The sequence below is a fragment of the Perca flavescens genome, chromosome 12 (genome assembly GCF_004354835.1).
Source record: "Perca flavescens isolate YP-PL-M2 chromosome 12, PFLA_1.0, whole genome shotgun sequence".
Classification (NCBI taxonomy): Eukaryota; Metazoa; Chordata; class Actinopteri; order Perciformes; family Percidae; genus Perca; species Perca flavescens.
In genome coordinates this window covers 17,195,688-17,217,039 of record NC_041342.1, presented here as the reverse complement: position 1 = coordinate 17,217,039, position 21,352 = coordinate 17,195,688, and the positions used below count along the sequence as shown (strand labels likewise).

The 21,352-nt window shown below is 38.9% G+C and overlaps 1 protein-coding gene across 1 annotated transcript; it reads left to right on the top strand.

The window, feature by feature from the left end:
• The first annotated feature begins 1,528 nt into the window (after positions 1-1,528).
• On the top strand, positions 1,529-17,977 carry npc1 (Niemann-Pick disease, type C1). The gene is made up of 25 exons (XM_028593447.1): positions 1,529-1,677; positions 3,906-4,034; positions 4,226-4,332; positions 4,748-4,896; positions 5,147-5,314; positions 5,448-5,697; positions 5,850-5,932; positions 6,069-6,439; positions 6,625-6,851; positions 7,281-7,381; positions 8,706-8,808; positions 8,928-9,117; positions 9,384-9,566; positions 9,838-9,952; positions 10,170-10,297; positions 10,642-10,776; positions 10,943-11,032; positions 11,323-11,513; positions 11,801-11,916; positions 13,234-13,363; positions 13,554-13,739; positions 14,222-14,453; positions 15,234-15,347; positions 15,636-15,798; positions 15,907-17,977. Exons 1-25 carry the CDS (start codon positions 1,600-1,602, stop codon positions 15,987-15,989), a joined length of 3,822 nt encoding a protein of 1,273 aa, XP_028449248.1. The 5' UTR covers positions 1,529-1,599; the 3' UTR covers positions 15,990-17,977.
• Positions 17,978-21,352: the final 3,375 nt, after the last annotated feature.

Below are 21,352 nucleotides of genomic sequence, written 5' to 3'. Positions count from 1 at the left end.
CAAGCTAAAAAGGAACTTGTGTTGGCATAGGGGAAAAATACATAATTGAATACACTAAAACAATGGCTAATCATTTTTAATAGATCAAAGGTAAGCTCTATTGTGTTGTTTATTCTCCTAAATCTGCCCTTACATTGCCAATTAGTGTATTCTGTTGAACTCCTAATTCGGGAATAACTAGGGAGGAACTGAGTAATTAGTTTAGATAAACAAGGGGTTTCTCCAACACCAGGGAAAGACAAGTGAAATTAAAATGTTGACCTGAGGGGGGAATTATTAAACACTCCAATTATGAGATGCACACTCAAACTGCCAACACTGCAGATGTTTGACCAATTTAAAACATTAAAGTGGTTAAGGTAAAGACTGTTAAATTATGGGGCTAGAAATGGGTATTACTTATTTGGTTAATGTTATGTAATAGGGTAGGGTTAGTCTTTGGGGTTTTATGAGTTAGGGATTAAGGTTATGTTTAATGTTTGCAAGTTTTAGAGATGTTTGAGTTTAGGTTTGCAAACTGTTATATTTACGCATGAAGTTATACATGTTAAAGGCTGTAAGGTTAGAAATTATAACATTTAGATTAAATATTCATATCTTTAGATCTAAAGCATTTGAAAATTTGGTTTGAAAAATTAAGTATTTCTCCATAACATTAAATATTTGTTACTAAATAAGCAACAATTAAAGTTAGCAGGAAAACATGTTGCTACTACTGAAAGTTTAACAAAGAGTTGTCACACTCAGCTTATCTGCTTCATCAGGACTGTAAGGGGTGCTTTGATTATATTTGATTGACCCCAACATTATGTAGTGAAAGAAATCATTAATAACAGTAACCAAGAAGATGTGTTCACATGAAAAAGAACGCATCAAATGTTAACAGCCAAATGTACTTTTTGATTTCATTAATGAGTAATACAAATAAGATTTTAGATTTAAGTTTAGATTTCTGAATGTGGTAGCCTATTAAATGAAACAAATATCTTTTTTTTTTTTACTAGTTATGGATATCTTTCCACAGAGAGTGAACATGTGAAACAAAAGTAAGAAGTGAAACAAAACCAGAATTGTTCTAACTTGGGTGTGTGATCGCGTTTAACATGGTGTATTGGATTTTCCGTGGAAGTGTTCATACTGTAGCTTACTATTATTTAAAGTAAGTGAGAGAAGTATATTGTCATAAGACCAGAACCATTTAGTAAACATTTAAAATTTTCAAAGATTCTAGTCTAAATTGAATAAGGTTTTCTTTCAATATGCTGGTGTAATGGTTGGAGTGAAATAAATCGCCTTATTTAATTAAGAATAAGAAAGCTTTTAATGCAATGTCTGTGTACTATGTATCCTTTAAAAAAAAACAGAATCTGATCGATAAATAGTTTTTCAGGGCCTATGAATTACAGAGAGACTAATGTAGGCTACCGTAGTTACATGGTGTTTAGGTGTAGTGCGTCCTCAGCATCGTTTGGTGGCAGCACTGAGGCAACAGTTTGTCTCCGCCCCAAACAAAAAATTCGACGAAGAAGAAACCATGCACAAGATTATGCGAAACTTGTTGTGGACTGTCACTTCGATACTATCGTTTCTGTAAGAGGGATGGGAGTCCTACCAGGGAGAAGCCTTTTATGTATACTTTTTTTAATTATAATCATCTCAGAGGGACATTTTCGATGGGTAAGTGTAACCTAACGCCCGTTTTCTGGTAACTAAAACATGACTCAGCTCGGTCTGCTGTTGCTATTGTGATGTTTATTTGAGGCGGCGGCTAGATTCAGGGTTGACGTAGCTTAGCTAAAAATAAAATAAAAAAATACCGTCAGCCAGTAATTGGCTTAACAGTGGCTCAAACATAATAGCTAGCATTAATGTTCGTTGAAAACTGCACCAGCCTTGTAACGTTAGCGAAACCCCAAAAGGTATGACGTAAGATGTTAGCTTTGACATTCCACAGAGATGCGTAAAGGTTGTGTACCCATATGTATATTATTGTATCCAGCTCAACTCCGAGCCGGTGGCGAAACAAGTTTCATGCTGTCATGTCTTAACAGATCGAAAACACCACCCTATTTCACCAAGTATTAAAATAAAACCTAGGTCAATTTGTTCCAGTTAATGTTGTGATTACAACAAACACTAAATGTGCAACGTTAGCAAGTTATTCAGAACGCAGACGTTAGATGGCTAGCTAGCTAGGTAACTTAGCTTGCTAAATTAGTTGGATGATCAGTGTTTGAGTATGTAATGACTCTTTTATGTGTTCAATTCTCTTTTTTTTTATTTGGATTTACCAAGTGTACAGATAATGTAGCTAGTTATTGGGACTAAAACAGAAGACTTGACGATCTATGCTTTTTTTTTTTTTTTACAACAACTGTGTTAAAGGATAAAATAGTAATAATACATGAACAAGTTAACGTTAGTACATAGACATTTCAGGAGAAAAGACAACACAATCTTTGGGGTGTACCTTGAAGCTATTGATGTTAACAAAAAAGATTAATTTTAAACGAATGATGGACATAAAGGTGTAATATACAAGGTCTACCTTTTCCCATATTACAAATGTGTCCTGTTGTAGTTTTTTGGAGATGTTTTATATTAAAACACCATGCATGTATGTAAATCCAGTCAATTTAGGGTATTTCTGGTGAAGATGACATTTCAAAACCGACCAGATATAAACCTGTGTCCCTGATCTATCAATTTGATTTGATTTAATCGGATGAAGTTAATCATTCACTTGCTTGTCATCAGTAGTCTCTCTAATCCTTTGACTTCATTGTTTGCACTCCTATTCACAAGGTGATTAGGTCAGCCCACTGCAAAGCATATAACTACTTCAAAACTATGCTAAAACATGAATCTGATCGATCAATACTATTTCAAGATAATATATCAGCATCCTGGTTAAAACAACAAGGATGTTGCATGAGTAAAAATATTCATTATTTGGAGACTGCAATGGATAAGCAGAAAGGATTTTGCAGAAACGTGTGTTTGGAAGTTGTTTTTTGTGGAGTTGGAAACATCAGGTTTCTGTTATGTTTATGAACCACTTTAACCTTTTAGAGTTCTGGTTCTTACTCAGTATAAACAAGTACCTTACAACTAGTTTGGAGTCTTGCAAGTTTACTTTGGACAAATACTGTAGTTGGTATAGTTAGAGTACTGGCCTAGTCTGCAGCTGCATAAAACTCCAACTGAAGCAATAACTACATACCAGTGCTGCCCTTGAACTCAGTCAATCCCCACAAGGCACAAGTAGGACAGAGTGTAACACTGTGCTTACCCATAAAACAGTTTGTAGAGTAAGTGAATTAACTTCCCTAACTCCCCTTCCCAACAAAGAACACATGAGAACTCTGATGCTGAATAGACGGATAACCGAAAACTTTGACTGCAGAAGGCTATACATAGTTTAAAAATGTATTACACATTTAATTGTGATAGTATTTTTTTGTATTTTCTCTAACTTATCTCTAAGATATCAGTTATAGCAACAGCAGTTGAGTGTTATGTTGCCATAGAAATCTGACTACATTTCTCCTTTCTCTGACCTAATGTCGGGTTAGTCAAACTGACTCTCTGCCTGTAGTACAAGGCTTCCCCTTCAAATGCATGCTCGCAAGTAAAAAAATTTGCAGAAGTGAATTTTTTTATTTTCAGACATGAAAAGCACAAGATATTAGAAACACAGGAAATCAGAGTTGTCTAGGGCTTTTGAGCAGCCCAAACTTTTGTTGTTGTCCTCACTACATAAAAATAGAAGTAGGCTTTTATCAGTAAAATGCTACATAAGATTAAACAGACTGCAAAAAAGAAATGTACTGAACGCATACCAACATACTGAAACAAATGAACAGCACTGCACAAATGATCACTGTGTTTTTCTTGTCTTTCAGGTTGAGGCCCAGCACTGTGTGTGGTATGGTGAGTGTGGGGAATCCGTAAAGGTGCCTGGAAAAAAGTACAACTGTAACTACACAGGTCTTCCCCGCCCCCTAGATGCTAAGGGCTATGACCTTCTCACGGTACATGGCAAAATATATAAATATGCAGTATCTTGATGCTTTTGTCCTGTTTTCACTGACATTTGATGCTTAAACTAATCTTTTGTAATGTACTTCTGCTTTCCAGCTGTGCTGTGCTTTGTTTTGCTCTGTGTCTGCTGTCTACAGAAGTGTATCAAAGTGAAGTCATTCCTTTTTGTGTTTACATGCAGGAGCTTTGTCCTGGATATGACTATGAAAACCGAAGCCTCTGCTGTGACGTTAACCAGTTGCAAACTCTCAAAGGGAGTCTCCAGCTGCCCCTTCAGTTCCTGTCTCGGTATGACTGCAATTATAACATTAACTAATGAAGCACATGACGTTCTTAAAAGGGCATTATCATTCCCTTTCTGAATTTCCGAGCACAAAGAGTAGGAGGATCTGGCCTTTTGCATCTGTCATTATCTGTGCTGCTCAAATGTTATGTTGTTGTTTAAACATGTAAGCCTTGGCTTGTTCATGTTCCAAATAAAGGGTTAGAAAGACTGGCTCACAGGCTAAATGACATGGCATCTTTTCTTATCTTTTTAGGTTTTATTTGCTTCATTGCATTTGTCATTGCCTTGTTTTTCCATGCAACTGTTATACACTCTTAAACTTTAACTTATTTTATTATTCTGTAAGTTATGCAATGACCTCTTTCTTTCTTTCTTTCTTTGAATTCTGCCTCTCACACTCACTACGTCTGTCTGCAGGTGTCCCGCCTGTTTCTTCAACTTGATGAACCTGTTCTGTGAGCTTACATGCAGCCCTCACCAGAGTCAGTTCATGAATGCCACGAAGATCGACGAGACCAATAATGTAGTGGAAGTCCAGTACTATATTGGACAGACATTTGCTAATGGTGAGTTCACAGCCAGATGTTGATTTAAACATGAAAAAACGGCTTCACCCTTTTTATTTGCATGGCATGTCACATTGGCTGAGTAAACGTCATTAGTTCCCTACTTAAACACGAAGTCATGCTCTCGGTCATGTAATTCTATGGGTGAGTCATAACTGTTATTTTTGCTCAAATGAAATCAGGGATGGGCAATTTGGCTTCATGAAAATCTTGAGTTTTGCACTAAAGAAATCAAATTTGGCTTTTTCAGCCATGTACAATGCTTGTAAGGACGTCCAGGCACCATCCAGCAACGTAAAGGCCTTATCACTGCTGTGTGGGAAGGATGCAAAGGACTGCAATGCTACCAACTGGATCCAGTATATGTTTGATATTAACAATGGACAGACTCCCTTTCCTATCATCCCAATATTCTCAGGTAAATCATTAGGTCATGATCCTCCTGCAGAAAAATATCCCTACTGCTTCCTTTATGCAAGTTAAATAGATGTTCACCTATTGCTCTTTTGTATCATTAATTCACCATGTTTTATGCTGTTTCTTTGCTCTAGATGTCCCAGTGTCTGGTTACACTCCCATGAACAACAAAACATATGCCTGTACAGAGGGTCTGGAGGACGGTTCAGGTCCCTGCTCCTGTCAGGACTGCACAAAGGCCTGTGGCCCCAAACCTCTGCCTCCCCCGCTCCCCCCTCCCTGGACAATCCTTGGTATCGATGCCATGACTCTCATCATGTGGGTCTCTTACATGGCCTTCCTGCTTATCTTTATTGGAGCTGTACTGGGAGCTTGGTGTTACAGGTAAAAACTGATTGATTCTTTTTATTGTTGTTGCTTGTGAGGTATCCTGCTAGGATTCATGTGTTGTACCTGCAATCCCTTAAAAAACATGCTTCTGATTCTTGCTTTAAAATTTAATATAAATTGGTGTGTGTGGTTCTTTGTGCATACAGGAAAAGGACCATCATGTCTGAGTATGGCCCCATATTGGACAGCAATAACCCACTGTCTCTCAACAGTCATAATCCTGACCAAGGTATTGCAATGCATGAAACATGTATTTGTTTGTTGGCTCACTAATTGCATTGCTCTTTAGGTGTAATGCCTGTAATAACATTGTTGTATCATTGCTACATGACGTAAGCTAACTCCCAGTCTTTTTCTCCCCTTAGTAAATGCATCATGCTGTGAAACATTGGGTGAGCGATTCGAGAATGCTCTGCGGACGCTCTTCAGCTCCTGGGGTTCCTTCTGTGTGCGGCATCCTTCTGTGGTCATACTGGGCAGCCTGATACTGGTGGTCTCCGCCTCTGGGGGCCTGGTCTATATGCGCATCACCACAGACCCTGTTGAGCTGTGGTCATCTCCCACTAGCCAGGCTCGTCAAGAGAAGGACTACTTTGATAGCCACTTTGGACCCTTCTTTAGAACTGCGCAGCTCATCATAACCACTCCACTCAATGGAAGTTTCATCTACTCTCCATACTTTGGAGGATCAGATGTCCCATTTGGAGCCATCCTGGACAAAGATATCCTGCACCAGGTTGGTTAGTGGGAGAGGTCAATTTGGAAGTTAGAGTCACTGTGTGCTTTGTAAAAAGAAGTATTGTTTCTGTCACCAGATTAGACAGAAACGTATGTGAAGAGCAGCTGCATCTCTGAAACTGTGGTTTATTGGTTCTCCTTTCCTTTTTCTCCTTTTATTTTTTTCTAACCTTAACGAACCAGGTGCTGGATCTGCAGCTTGACATTGAAGGCATTGTAGCCACATACGAGGGCCAAACCGTCACCCTTAATGACATCTGCTTGGCTCCGCTGGCCCCGTACAATAACAACTGTACCATCTTGAGTGTCCTCAACTACTTTCAGAACAGCCATGCTGTGCTGGACCACACCATAGGAGACGAATTCTTTGTGTATGCTGACTTTCACAGCCACTTCCTCTACTGTGTCAGGTGACTTTTATTTTATTTTAAATGTAAACCAATAAGATGGCACTAATATGGTCTTATACTTGGCATTTCCTTGTAAACCTAACATCTTAATTGCCAGCAGAAATCTGTTGTAGGTTTAGAAAATGTTGATATAGAAAATACATCCGTGTCGAAAATAAACACCTGCAGCTCTGAAGATTCTATTTTCTCCAGACACCTGTATCTGCATTTTCTAAGAACTGTTGTGGGGAAAAGATATTCTTATTTCCTAAAATAGCACTATCAGACTTCCTCATTGGCTGTCTCACACTGGTTCTTTATCTGTTATTCTAAACTGCGCTACAATAAGGTCAGGTAATGGCAAAACCTGTACAGATGATGACTGGGCTAATCTAATCTAATGACTGTGATTTTTCAGGTTATTAACTCTGTTGGTCTTTTCTTCCGTAGTGCACCAGCATCCCTCAATGACACCACCCTCCTCCATGACCCCTGTTTAGGAACTTTTGGCGGCCCCATCTTCCCTTGGCTGGCCCTCGGGGGTTACGATGGTGAGCTGGATGAGCACCTATAGTGGCCAGAGAAAGAGAAAGCAGTGGTAGCTTTTTACCATTTACAGCAGTTAAATAATCTGTTAACAACCTCTCTGTAGATTCTTATATTGCACTAAGAAATAAAACTAATAATTAAAAAGCCCGGACCGCGTCCGACAGAGCAGTAACCGAACCCGACCCGAGCCCGACAGGCATTAAGATATTTATGTCCGAGCCCGACCCGAGCCCAACACAGTTAAAATCTAATTTTTTTTCTCATACTAATGACACATGTAGGCTACATTTGTTTGTGTGGAAAGGCCGCTTTTATTAAGCGACTGTAGGAAGGCATTCGGAAATGTCAACAGATGAGTGCATCAGCGCACACGGGGCAACAAGCGCACGTTATAGGCTGTTTAATTTAAAATATTCAATGTGTTAACCTTTCCTGATTGCTTTGTTTCCACCGTGGTCAACAGGGGGAGACTCATTTTCATCCAGGGCTGACATTATAAAATGAATAAGGTTGGGGTTAAAATCCCGTTTCTCGTGAGCAAATGAATGAACTTGGCTTTCCGTCTGGGGTTTATTTCGGACACCGCACACACACAAATCATAAACTTATTCCACCAACTCTGCTCCGGTCACATCTACACGTCTGCTTCCTCTTTCTCTATCTCTCTTCTGCCCACTTTCCACACACACACACACACACACACACACGCGCACACACGCACTGAGCTCTCTTAAAGGAGCCGCAGCACCATTTTACAACAAATGCCTTATCGTGCTGATGTGACCGAGCCCGAACCGAACCCGAACATAATTACTAAATATCTTTCCGAACCCGGCCCGGCCCGGCCCGTCGGGTCCCGTCTGGCCTCAGGTCGGGTATCACCACTCTAATGTGGAAATGTTAATCCAAAGTTGTATCAGTAACACTTGACATTGTGCTCTTCTTGCTAATGTTGCAGTGTTAGCGATGAGGTGGAGCCAGTTTTTTTTTGGCGTAACCTTAGTATTTGTAATAAGCTTTTCACGGTTTATACAATAGGATCACATTTGTGCAGCAATCAGGTTACAAGTGCACTATTTGAAATGATAATATGGATATAATGAAAAATCTCTGATTATTATGAGAGCTGCCATAGCAACCAACCACAGCCCTTTATCTAAGATGTTTTTCTGGGGGAATTGTTTCTGTGCTGTTATTGTTTCTCCATCAGAAGAAGCGCTTAGTTTTAACTGCCAGTTCAATAATTGTTGTTTATGTGGTTAAAAACTGAGGATTGTTTAAGTGACTTTTACAATGAATGTGTCTTTTTTTTTGTCCGCATTACAGAAACCAACTACAACAATGCCACTGCTCTCGTGATCACCTTCCCACTCAACAACTACCTGAATGACTCAGTTAGGCTGGGCAAAGCTCTGGCATGGGAGAAAGAGTGAGACAACTACCTGTTTCTAAAATCCGTTAGAGAGAGCTCTTTTGGCTTGCAAACCAAACGTCACTGTTAATGGTGTCCTTGCATTTACATATTCTATTTGTTTGTGTGCATTTCAGATTCATCAAATTCATGAAGAACTTCAAAAACCCTAACCTGACCATAGCCTTTAATGCTGAGAGGAGTATTGAAGATGAAATAAACAGAGAGAGCAACAGTGACATCAGCACCATAGTAGTCAGCTATGCCATCATGTTCATCTACATCTCCCTGGCCCTGGGTCACATCCACAGCTGCAGGAGAGTGATGGTAAAAGCCTAAGCACGATCCTCATCATGCATTTTATGTTTTAGCTCTTAACGTGTCTGTTACTATAATCCATATCTGAAATCGTTTTCGAAATTACGCAGTGTAACTTCTCTTTCCTGTCTGTGACGTAAGAGTTTAACAAACTCCTTTGATTCACCAGAAGTAGTACAACATGTTTGACAACTTCCTTCTACTCGAGCGTAAAAGGGAGTAGCAAAAGGGGGGGGCAAGAGCATGACTGATCCTCTATCTTGTTGCCCATACAGGTGGACTCCAAGATTTCTCTGGGTATAGCGGGTATTCTGATTGTGCTCAGCTCTGTGTCCTCCTCACTGGGGATCTTCAGCTATTTTAACATCCCCCTTACCCTCATCGTGATTGAGGTCATTCCTTTCCTGGTGCTGGCCGTTGGAGTGGACAACATCTTTATTATAGTACAGACATATCAGGTAACTTCCGCAACCCCAATACATCAAACTGGTATATAATTAGCAATTGATTTGTCACGTGGTTTAGTGCTTACTCTCATCCTAATTCTTAGTGCTTATCATTTCCTAGTGCCTACTATTCATTTGTAATGTGACATTTTGTTGTGTTTGTCATGTCAACTGTGCTTGTCTTGCATTCAGGTCTCCCTTTTAAAAAGAGATCTTACCTTTATTTTCATGCTTTCAATGAAAGCTGTTAATCCTGCTAAATGTGAATTGTATTTCTGAACAGAGGGATGAGCGGATGCCCCAGGAGGAACTTCACCAGCAGATTGGTCGTATTCTTGGAGACGTCGCACCTAGCATGTTCCTCTCCTCCTTCTCAGAGACAGTTGCCTTCTTCCTGGGTAAAATACATTACCTATTTAATATGCCATATATGTACACAGACAATGCCAATTAAACTGTGTATATTCTAAATGAGAATGTGCCACCTTTAAATTAAAATGAAAACCAAGAAAGGAAATTGTTTAGTGGACATAATTTACACAGCTGCTACAAAAAGTGCCATAGTTTCCTGGTGAGTCACATGCTGATAAAAACTGTTGACTTTTTCTTCTGTAGGAGCCCTGTCCAACATGCCCGCAGTGAGGACTTTCTCTCTGTTTGCTGGCTTGGCTGTTTTTATTGATTTCCTGTTGCAGATCAGTTGCTTTGTCAGCTTGCTTGGCATGGACGCCAGGAGACAGGAGGTGAGACCGACAGGAAATGGTGGTGGCATAAAGGAAGATACTGCAGGGGTTACAGATGGCTGATTGGGAACTTTAAGTGAAATGGATTTCCTAGAGATTTAACAACCCCAATTTAATGTTGTGCAAATAAGCGACTGAGTTTTTATGCTACCAATCTCTGCACTGGCTAATTTAACTGATTGCTCCCCTTCATTGGTCAACTGTTTGCAACTTGAAATTAGCCAGCGCAGTGAATGTTGCTCTTAGGCCTCAGTGACACATTCAGCCTGTTTCTACACATGATTCAACCTTTACATTAGTCACAGACTTAGTCTCACGTCTCACGTGTCTTTTGTGTTTAAAAGGGGAATCGACTCGACATCTTTTGCTGTGCGAAGCTGCCGGTAACTCAGGAAACTAAGACGGACAGCTTCCTCTTCCGTTTTTTCAAGAAAATCTTTGCCCCGTTCATCCTCAAAGAGTGGGTGCGACCGATCATAGTAAGTACCTCAGTGACAATTTGCACATCTGTCTTCATCTCTTTTCACTGGACAACTCCCCATTTCAATTGATCTATTTAGTTGGACTCATATTGTTATTGACTATATGACGATTATATTTTCCTTTTTTTTATAATTTTTTTCTTTTTCATCTCACTTTGTTTAGGTGGCAGTGTTTGTGGGAATACTCTCCTTTAGTATTGCTGTGGTGAATAAAGTAGAGATTGGACTGGATCAGAAACTCTCCATGCCGGATGTAAGTTTTAACTTAACTGTGTGTTCATGAATTGCTAGTGCTTGAATCTTTTTAATAGATGAGGGCAAAGTAGAGCAGTTATACTTTGGTTATTTGAGTAGCACTTAGTTTATTTTCCAGCAGATTTACTGCTCCTGTCATTCAAACAGGAAGCTAAATCAAGTATTTGAATTTCCATAACATAACATAACATTTTTGCAACAGCCTTCCCCATACATCATGTATATTAACCTTGGTTTAAATTCCCGTACTGCTGGAGGTCTATTCTGACGATCTGTCTCTCCATCTAGGACTCGTACGTGCTGGACTATTTTAAGAACCTGAGCATGTATCTTCACACTGGAGCTCCAGTGTACTTTGTGGTAGAAGACGGTCTTAACTACAGTAGCCCAGAAGGCCAGAATGTTGTGTGTGGAGGAGTGGGCTGCAACAACGACTCTCTGGTCCAGCAGGTCTACAGCGCCTCACTCATCAGCAACTAGTAAGCCTGAGCTTTCAACCAATTACATCACAGGCGGTTTAATTGCACAAGACACAGTTGATATTGAAGATAAAAACAAAAAAGAGTTGCAGGAAGTGTTTGAGAAACTTGTTTTAAAATGATTTATTTAATCAGATAAAACCTACATTCAAATGTATATGGCAGTCAGGCACCTCAACCTGAAAATGTTGGAGTTCAAATTAGGTCATGAAAGGACTAAAGTCCGTCTGATCTAACCTACCGATTATATGATCTATTCAGTTTCACTTTTCTTCTTTTACTCCTAGCACAACCATCGCCTTCACACCGTCCTCTTGGCTCGATGACTACTTTGACTGGGTGAAGCCGCAGTCCTCCTGCTGTCGATACTACAACACCAGTGGGGCTTTCTGCAATGCCTCTGGTAAATTCTTAACTAATGTCAACATGCTTTGAACCCTTGTCTCATGATCCTGGTGTCACAAGCTGCTGTTTGACATAGGTTCAAAATCTTTGGCAATTTTTTTTTTTACACAAAATGCAGTGAAACAAATAGTGTTTAACACTTGTGTTGTCTTCTCGTCCACCATGACTATGTTGCCCTTCGGCGTCAAAATTGAAAATTGATTTTGTTTGGCACTTTTTCCAATGTTTTTGACACTTTTTGACACTCAATGCTTTTTTTAAATTCATGGTCATTAAACCTAATTTAAATGACATTATACCCAATTTTTGAGTTAACAAAATTAGAAATTATGCATGTTTTGACTAATAGTTAAGATCAGAGGATGTTGAGTGAAACTTTAGTCTTGACACTGTTTTGAAACCATTTAAAAAAAATATATTTGCTATATGTTTGCTATATAATGCTATAAAATTGAATAAACACCCCAAATTCAATGAAAGTAAGCCTTAATTGTGCCTGTGAAGATTGTTATATGGGTTCCGTATAACGTACATCATGCATCCATGTTATTTTTGGGCAATTTGGTTGTAAGAAACCCATATTTCTGATATAAAAAACTTTGAAAACGGGTCAAATTTGACCCTAGGACAACACAAGGGTTAAGGGCATAATCCAACACATACAAAACATGAATCTTATTATTGTTTGAGCAGTATGAATTGTATTTTACAGAACTAAAACTCAGGTATTGCAAACAATAAAACTGTATTAATGATTATTAAAAACCAAAATGTTGGTATAATTATTAATGCAGCAAAAAGAGTATTCCGTTATTAATAGATCTCTGGTTAATAAAATTATTTGTGTACAGTTTAAAAGTCAGCTGAGTGTCAGCAGAGGCAGTTTATTTGAGAATGTGGGAAGTAAAATAAAAGAGAAAGGAGAAAACAATCGAATGGTAAAATTCCTGGCTCACATGATAAATTGCACAATTCTGCTGCATGCAGTTTAGGAAGGATATGCTAATCAGCCACATGTTAACGCAGCCATGGTGCTTCAGCATTCAATAAAGACCTCTATAAAAACACACCTTGTTTCACAACTGTACCGTTGATTTTTAGGCTCACAGTGCTCAAATTCTTTATTCTAGTATTTAATTTAGATGGTTTTTTTCTTCTTTTTTGACCAAACCTTTTGCAACTTTGAGGTCTTTTTTCTTTTCTTTTTTTCTTTTTCATTTGTTTTCAGTTCATGGCTTTGTCTCAGAACAAATCTGTATATTTCTCCAATCCTGTTGGTTAGATGAATGAATAAATTCCTCATTTTGCTTTCCAGTGGTAAATTCCTCCTGCGTACACTGTCGGCCCATGACTCCCAGTGGTAAGCAGAGGCCAGAAGGAGAGGACTTCATGCATTTTCTACCCATGTTTCTGTCAGACAATCCAAACATCAAGTGTGGAAAAGGGTAATTTCAGAGCTCTGCTGAAAATTGTCTGGGTATTTGTTATTAAAAACACATAACATGCCATTGAATACTTTCACTTTAACTTCCGTTTATGTTTTTAAGAGAATCTCATCCCAGTATACCAGTTTCGTTGTGGTTGGTAATTTTACCCCTCTTTTATCTGTCTCACAATACATTAATGTTCCTCCAGCGGCCACGCGGCGTACGCCACAGCAGTTGACCTGTATCCCAACAACACGGGGGTCGGAGCCACTTACTTCATGACTTACCACACCATCCTGAAAGAATCCCCAGACTTCATAGATGCTTTAAAAATGGCCCGAATCCTGGCTGACAATATCAGTCAGTCCATGGACCACAAAGTTTTTGCCTACAGGTGAGTCTTGTTGTACTGTGCGTTGTGCCATTGTATAACCATTGCTGTTTTTGTGATGATAATTATGTGTTTTCAGTTTCACCCACTGCCGCTTTCAGGTTTTCTGTGGTGAAATACTGTTTGCTTGTTTTGAACTTAAAGTTCAAGGGTATTAGAGGGGGGGTTGTTAAGTAGGTCATAGATAAGCACACCGCAAAGAAAATATAATAAATGGCAATCTAGGTGATGTTTGACTTTGAGTCTTAAGATTTATCTTCCTGTCATGCAACCACTAATGTACATCCCAACGTCAAAAACTGTGGTTGAGCAAAGATTTGAAGAAAAAGGCCTTTTGTGGATACAAAATTAAAATGTCAATGTCTATTTAATGTTAGAATAAGTTGACTTACAATAGATACAAAGAAGGATCTGTTCAATTTTAAAACAGTTGTCGGTGTTCTCTTAAGTAGTGTTCTCTAAAATCTTATTTTCTTCCTTTACAGCGTCTTCTATGTGTTTTACGAGCAGTACCTCACCATTGCGTATGACACCGCTCTGAACTTGAGCGTGTCACTGGCATCCATATTCGTTGTGACGACGGTGTTGCTGGGCTTCGAGCTGTGGTCGGCTGTGATCGTCAGCATTACCATCGGCATGATCCTGGTCAACATGTTCGGCGTAATGTGGCTGTGGAACATCAGCCTCAACGCAGTTTCCCTTGTGAACCTGGTCATGGTGAGGAGCATCATGAAACACACTGAACATTTACACTTAACACTGGGTGGAATACCTGAATAATACCTGAATAATACCCCAAACACAATAACAAACAGTAACTAAAAAAAATATGAAAATTGAAAATGACAATATAAACTTTTTACAGTATCATGTTTTGTAGCTCAGGTATGAGCACATTTTACTTGCCAACTGAATTGCTTCTGTCTGGGACCATGGCAGCGTCATTAAAACATGTTAGCATGGCACCAAAACGAATTATTTGAAAGTGAAAACAAAGGTGAATGTTACCATTATTGACCACATTGTCTGTTGTAATTCTAATTGTTAAATTAGATTTTACAAAGCTGCTTTGTGGTTCAACTTTTAATTTCAATACATTAATTGTTGTGCAACCATGTGTTGCAGAATGACAATAAACAAAGCTTGTATCTGTTTTAAAAGACTAAGAGTGATAGCTGGTACATTCCTGTGATTTGAATATTGATGTGTATCACAGACTGTGCCTTTTAAACTTTGGACTTGTTTACAATCTGTCTGGCCTTCTGACCCCTCGTGTGGCTCAACCTAAAGGAACATTGTTGTAGCAGTGTCACCGTGTCCCTAGATATCACCACTAGTGTTGGTGAACAAAATGTTGTCCTAACCATCAGGAGACTTTCTTTCTCTTACTATTAACAACTTGACCCTTCATCTCCCCTGTAGAATATTCATTTCAAGGCAGCAAACACAACATTTCTGCCTTGTGGTGCTGAGTTGTTTTCCTGTCTTCTGTTGCAGTGCTGCGGTATCTCGGTGGAGTTTTGCAGTCACATTGTGCGAGCGTTTTCCATCAGTGTGAAGAAGAACAGAGTGGAGCGGGCTGAGGAGGCCCTGGCTCACATGGGCAGCTCTGTAAGTCTCCTACCAAATTCACAAGAGGAAGCTTTTTTATTTTTATTTAAGTAGGTAAGGAGTTTTTTGTGTTAAAAAATGATTTTTGCATGCTGGATATCAGTGTGCGTAAGCTTGTAGGGCAGGACAAAGCAGTGATTTCTGAGGAAAACCTAATTTACATACAATATCCGCTGAATATAAAAAAAGGACAACATTTTTTGACTTACATAAATCATTTTGGTTGGTACATTAATACTTATTTTTGTCATAAACACATGACATGACATGACAGTTTCCTTTTCGCAGGTATTCAGTGGGATCACATTAACAAAGTTTGGAGGTATCCTAATCCTGGCGCTTTCCAAGTCGCAGATCTTCCAGGTCTTCTACTTCAGGATGTACTTGGCCATAGTGTTGCTGGGGGCCACGCACGGCCTCATCTTCCTCCCTGTACTGCTCAGTTATATCGGTCAGTAATGTAACACGATTAAGGGACAAGACATGAAGCATACAATATTTAAGCTCAGATTTAATGTGAAATTAAATCTAATATGTTCTGACTTTTTTTTTTTTACAGGTCCTTCGGTGAACAAAGCAAAGGTGTTTGCTGCTAACAAGCGCGATGCTGGTACAGAACGGGAGCGCCTCCTCAACTACTAGCAGGTTGTTTGGGAACAACAATGAACAATGAACTATTTGTCTGAAAGGGACTGTGTGGGTGTGCGCACAAGCCATTTCTGTGATTACTGACGCACTCATCATCGTTGCCACTACTATGCACGGACTTAACTCAGGAATATCCATGGGAGTAGAAGTGCCAGATGCCGTGTCCAACTGTAAAATTATTGATTTTCCTCAGAAGACTTTGGACCCCCACCATGCGTCCTCCTCACACTACGGGACAAGCCTGACTTCTGCATTTGAAGAATGGGTGACATACCACTGAACAAAAAAATGCACTGTATGCTTTGACAGTGTGGAAGTAGGAGAGACACCACCCCCAACATCAGTTACAGAACAACTCTGTCAGTTCCATATGCTATGAGCTATTTTGATTTGGGAAAAAAAACCCTCAAAAGGGTAAAACTGGACCGTTTTTTTCCCCATGATTTTAAATATATTTACCAGGATAAAAATCAAATGTGTAATGGTAAATTATTTTGAAATTTTTACTTAACTTACGTGGGACTTTTGTAGAACTGTTTGATATTATGAATAATTTGTTTACTGGAATATAACACACAGTGGAGCTGAGAGATAACAATGATGATATCAGAAGGCCCTCATAATACCTGGTATTAACATGTATCATATCCCGGGGCTGTGTCTACATACTGTATTATAAATCAGGTCAGCTAGTCGTAGCATTTTCCCCTAGCAATAATGGGTTTCCTGTGTATTCGGACAGTAATGTTTTCACTGCAGCACACTGGATTTGAATGTTGAAGGTTTTTGGGCGTGTTCACATCCATGTTGGGAGAGCAGTGTAGGAATTGTAGCTCCTTTTACCTTTCGTAGTATACATTTAAAAAGGCTACAATTTCTTAATGGACATGGATGTAAACTCCCTCAAAGCTGAAACTTCACAGTGATTGTTTTATTTAAAAATCAGAGAACGGGAATGCAGAGCCAAAAACAGTGAAAGCACTAGCCCTTAGGTGTTGTGTGTTGCTCTCCAAACTGCATCCTTCTGTTTCTTTTATTTTCACATTGGGAGGTTTTTACATGATCTGGTGCAACATTTCATTTTAGAGCTAGTTAATGTATCTTAAGTGTCCTTTTGAGGTGTTTCCATGCTTTTACAAAAAACCCTGTGTGACATCAGTCAAGATACATGTTAATGCCAGGTGAACAGGGTGCTATCAGGCCAATAATGGGTTTTACATTGAAGTGTAAATGAGACATTTTGCAGTTACTGAACAGAACATTTGTTGCATTAAGAGGTAAAGAGACAAAGCTTTACATTTCACTGTAAATGGCTTCCACGGGACTAATTTAAATGTATTCCTACGGTATGTCATTTACTGTGTTGAGACAGAATACTGTAGCTTGACTGAATGGTACAGTCCTGAGTTTTTCATTCCAACACATTTAAGTTATTCTTTTTTTATTTAGTTAACTATTAACATTTTGTTACCATGCATACCTGCTTTGAAAAAAAACACTTCCAGTGACCTTGAAAGTAAAGGAATGACTTTGTTTCGAAGGAAACCCAAATCCTCCCAGCAGCATGTTCAGCTGCAGCTCAACGTGTCTGAGATTGGAGCTAGTCGAGATGATGACACATCCAGGTGGTGTGATCCCACCAGACTAATGTGAATAGGGTTTTCACATCATTGGAACAGGATGTTATGTTTATGTTTTTTGTTTCCCACGATTCAGTTATTTTTTATTTTTTTTGGAATGTAAGAAAGAATTGTGTTAATTAACAGTTTAATGTAAAAACAAATGTTTATGAGCAACCGACTGAAAAAGTTGTAACATGAATAACGAAGAATTGTGCTTGCTAACAGTGCTGTGCATTGACATGGACAAATCATCTCTGCATTGAAGAATATGATTGTGGGGAAACAAAAACTAAACCAAGTATAGGAATACTTTAGTTTTTAACAATTTTAACACATTATTAAATAGTTCTCAGAAAAATATGTGGTGGAGCCTGCTTCTTGTTATTTCCCAAATTATTTGTTTTTGTTTTTGCAGATGTACAATTGATTTGATATAATACCCTAGAATAAGGTACCAGCTAAACATAAAAAGCCACTATAAAAATTGTTTTTGATGTTTTTCAGTTCCTGCCTGAAGAAGACTTCTTGTAACAAAATCTATAGGAGTAACTGCAGCAAATGCTTCAATAGCGTAAACAACACAGTTCAAATTGTTCAGGCTGACCACTGTGTGGCGCCTGAATCTGCTCATGCAGCTCTCTCTGCATCATGCTCTCAGTAATTTAGTGGGAGTGACCTCATTTTTATGTCTTGTAGAGAAGCAGTCTTGCCTTCTTTTACTTTGCCAATGAATTACATTTCTGCAGGGTGCAAGTATTACAAATGCCATGAATGCCAAACGCATCTAAATGCAGCTGGTTGTCCAGGGTCTATAAATTGGCAGCTTTCCAATATTTACATCAAAACTTCACAAACACATCAGTCACTCACATCCCATTTTAAAGTGGCTGCCAAACCCCTGATCTGTGGACTTCCTCCCAGTGTGAGTTGTTGTGTCTGTCTGTCCTGCCCAGTTGTCGCAAAAAACCTCCAGCTCATGACTTATTTATCCGCTGCCCTGTGAGAGTGGGGAATGTTCTTTGAATCTGGCTGAGAGATTAAAATATTAATTACCTGCAGGTCTGTTTTGCTGTTTGCAGGGGAGAATATACTGGTTATGAGGCCCCTATTATGTAAGATGTGCGAGGCCCACCTCTTACCAGACGCTGACCCGTCCCCATCTTTCATTATGACAGACACACAGATACTGCACAGAAAAACATTGCACGGAAAACATTTTAGAAACAAAATAAGTAGAATTGCATTCAAATTGCTGTCTTTGCTGACAAATGTAACTGAATAAAATTAATCCCACATTTTAGGCTAAAATCCAATCAAAGAAGTGCATGGCCCTGCTTACATGAGTACTGTAAAATTGTTAAAATGTTAAATTTTGCTTGGCAATGATTCCTAAAATATTAAATGATCTATTAAAGCATACAAAAAATAATGTTTCAAAAATATTTTACATCAAACCAAAGTGAATGTATCAAAATCCTGGTTGAGAAGTGAAAGTCTCCTGCATACAAAGTCACTTAGGATGATGAATTATGAAAGAACTCCCACTGAATGACGGTGACCCTGGATTATCAATCCATGGAATTATTTTTTTCTTTTTCTTAGATAACATGACTGGTTAGAAACTAATCTGTCAGTAATCTGGTAACTCATACAGCTTATGAGCTCTAATTATAACAATGGAATTGAAGGGATCAAAAAAAGCGTAGTTATCTAAATAATTAAGTAATCCCACCCCAACTAACTATTCTGTTACAGAAATCACAAAGTGACAAAACATTTTGTATCCAATTTCAGAAAATGCAGCTTGATTGAAAAAAAGAGTTGCATTTTCCCTTGATGTTTAGACAAAAAAAGATTCCCCTCAAAAGGAAAGTTTTGTACACTTATGTATATCAACAACCCTTCAAGGTAATTTCAGCGACACACTCCTTTATAAATAATAACTTGTAATTACCAATTACTTAACCAAACTGCTCAGAAAAGAGGCTCAGGGGAATTGTTGGGTCTTTGTAAATTATAGATATGCATCTGTTAACTGATAACTCCTGTTATGATTTGACGCTATTAATAAAATTGAATTGAAGTAAAGCTGTTAATTACAATATTATAATGATGCAAGATCCTTCCCAATACTGGTATATTATCAAATATTGTGTACATCAAATCTGAAAATCATTTGTTCAAAGTACATAGAGTGTACTTTGTTCAAATCTAGTCCTACTGTCTCTATGTCCACTAGCCCTTCCATGTGTTCCCACTCACAGTTGTCCTTGAACTCACACTAGGGCCTCCCCCACACCTACTTAGATCCATCAATAAATAAGTGTAAGAAGCGTTTAATGTCCTGCTTTGCGTCACTGGTTTTTAGTTACAGTGGGTTCAGTTGGACTCTTGGGGTGGAACAAAAGGGATTAGGTAGCCTTGTCAAACATGAAGAGAGGATCAGATTTTTAGGTCCACCCGCAGTGCTTTCCCCTCCTGACCATGGACCACTTGAAACACAACATTGCAGTTACTGAAGAAAGAAGTTTGGATTTTAACAGATACACTCACCTGTTCATCAGAAACATGCCTGTACTTTAGGTAAATGTAATAAAGATTTATACAATCTCAAACGTGTAATATTGCTACAGGACAGAATTCAAGATTAAGGATATCAAGCAGGTTCCCATCCAATTATATTAGCATTTAATGAAACACAATCCGCAGTGTTGACTACTTCCTTGTTTACAAACTACTGTAATTGATGAGTCACAGTATCATGACAGGAAAGGGACAAAATGCCGTTTCAGCCAAATGTTGTTATTTTAAAGGGAAGGGCAATAGACTGCAATAGACTTGCCCCAAACGGTGGTACACATATTTTCACAATGAGGGTCACTTGTGTGTGAGCAGGGCTCAGGAAGGGCTGTCAATAGACCCCTTTATGAGGCAGTGCGGGGGGAATTAGGCCGTCAATGGAGGGGACTAAGCCACGTATGCCATGTGTCCACACTCGGCCCTGGCCTGTTTGTTTTGATGGCAGCACGAGACTGGCGTGACTGCGGGCCTTGTTTACGTTGGATGTGTGTCAGGAGAGTTCCCACTGGATGAGAAACTCACCTCTCAGATTGCATCAGAGCCACAGGTGCAATCCATTTACACTCAAAACTTGACTGTGTTGAAATAATGAGTCCTGACAATTTGAAAATCTGAGTTATGCATTTGCAAGACAGAAGGGTGTTTCATAAATATGGGTCAGAAGAGCAGGGCTTATTGTGCAAAGTCTCTTGACAGTCACTTTAAGAACTGCTGATTCTTTGTGTCTTAGTAGATGGATTTCTGGATGTTTAATCATATGCAACTCACAGGGCTACAGTCATTGGTTAAAGTTAATTATTGGCTTCATTAAAGGCAGTGCATTAGAAAAGCATGTGGAATATTATGCATTTATGTCAGACGGAAAAAAGCTATGAGCTCATATTTTAAGTATGCAATAAGTGCAGCCCATGTCAAAATGTGATAAATGTTGACTTGCAAGTTGCACTGTAAAATGAAATCTCAGGGAGGGACTTTAGAGAAAATACTGTTACAGTCTGGCAGATTGATTGGAACAGTGGTTCAGCCGCAAGTAAGGCTACAGTTAGCGTGAAAACTAGCCTGACCAGGACCAGGCTAGTCTGGGGGGATACGTTTTCACAGTATCTTTCCTAAGTTTTCTCTGTCTAGTCATCATAGTATACTATGTCAAAAAAG

Coding starts and splice junctions, on each gene's coding strand:
- npc1 (XM_028593447.1), top strand. CDS start 1,600: ATGGGAGTCCTACCAGGGAGAAGCCTTTTATGTATACTTTTTTTAATT. Junction 4,035..4,225: donor AGGGCTATGACCTTCTCACG/GTACATGGCAAA, acceptor GTTTACATGCAG/GAGCTTTGTCCTGGATATGA. Junction 9,118..9,383: donor ACAGCTGCAGGAGAGTGATG/GTAAAAGCCTAA, acceptor TTGCCCATACAG/GTGGACTCCAAGATTTCTCT.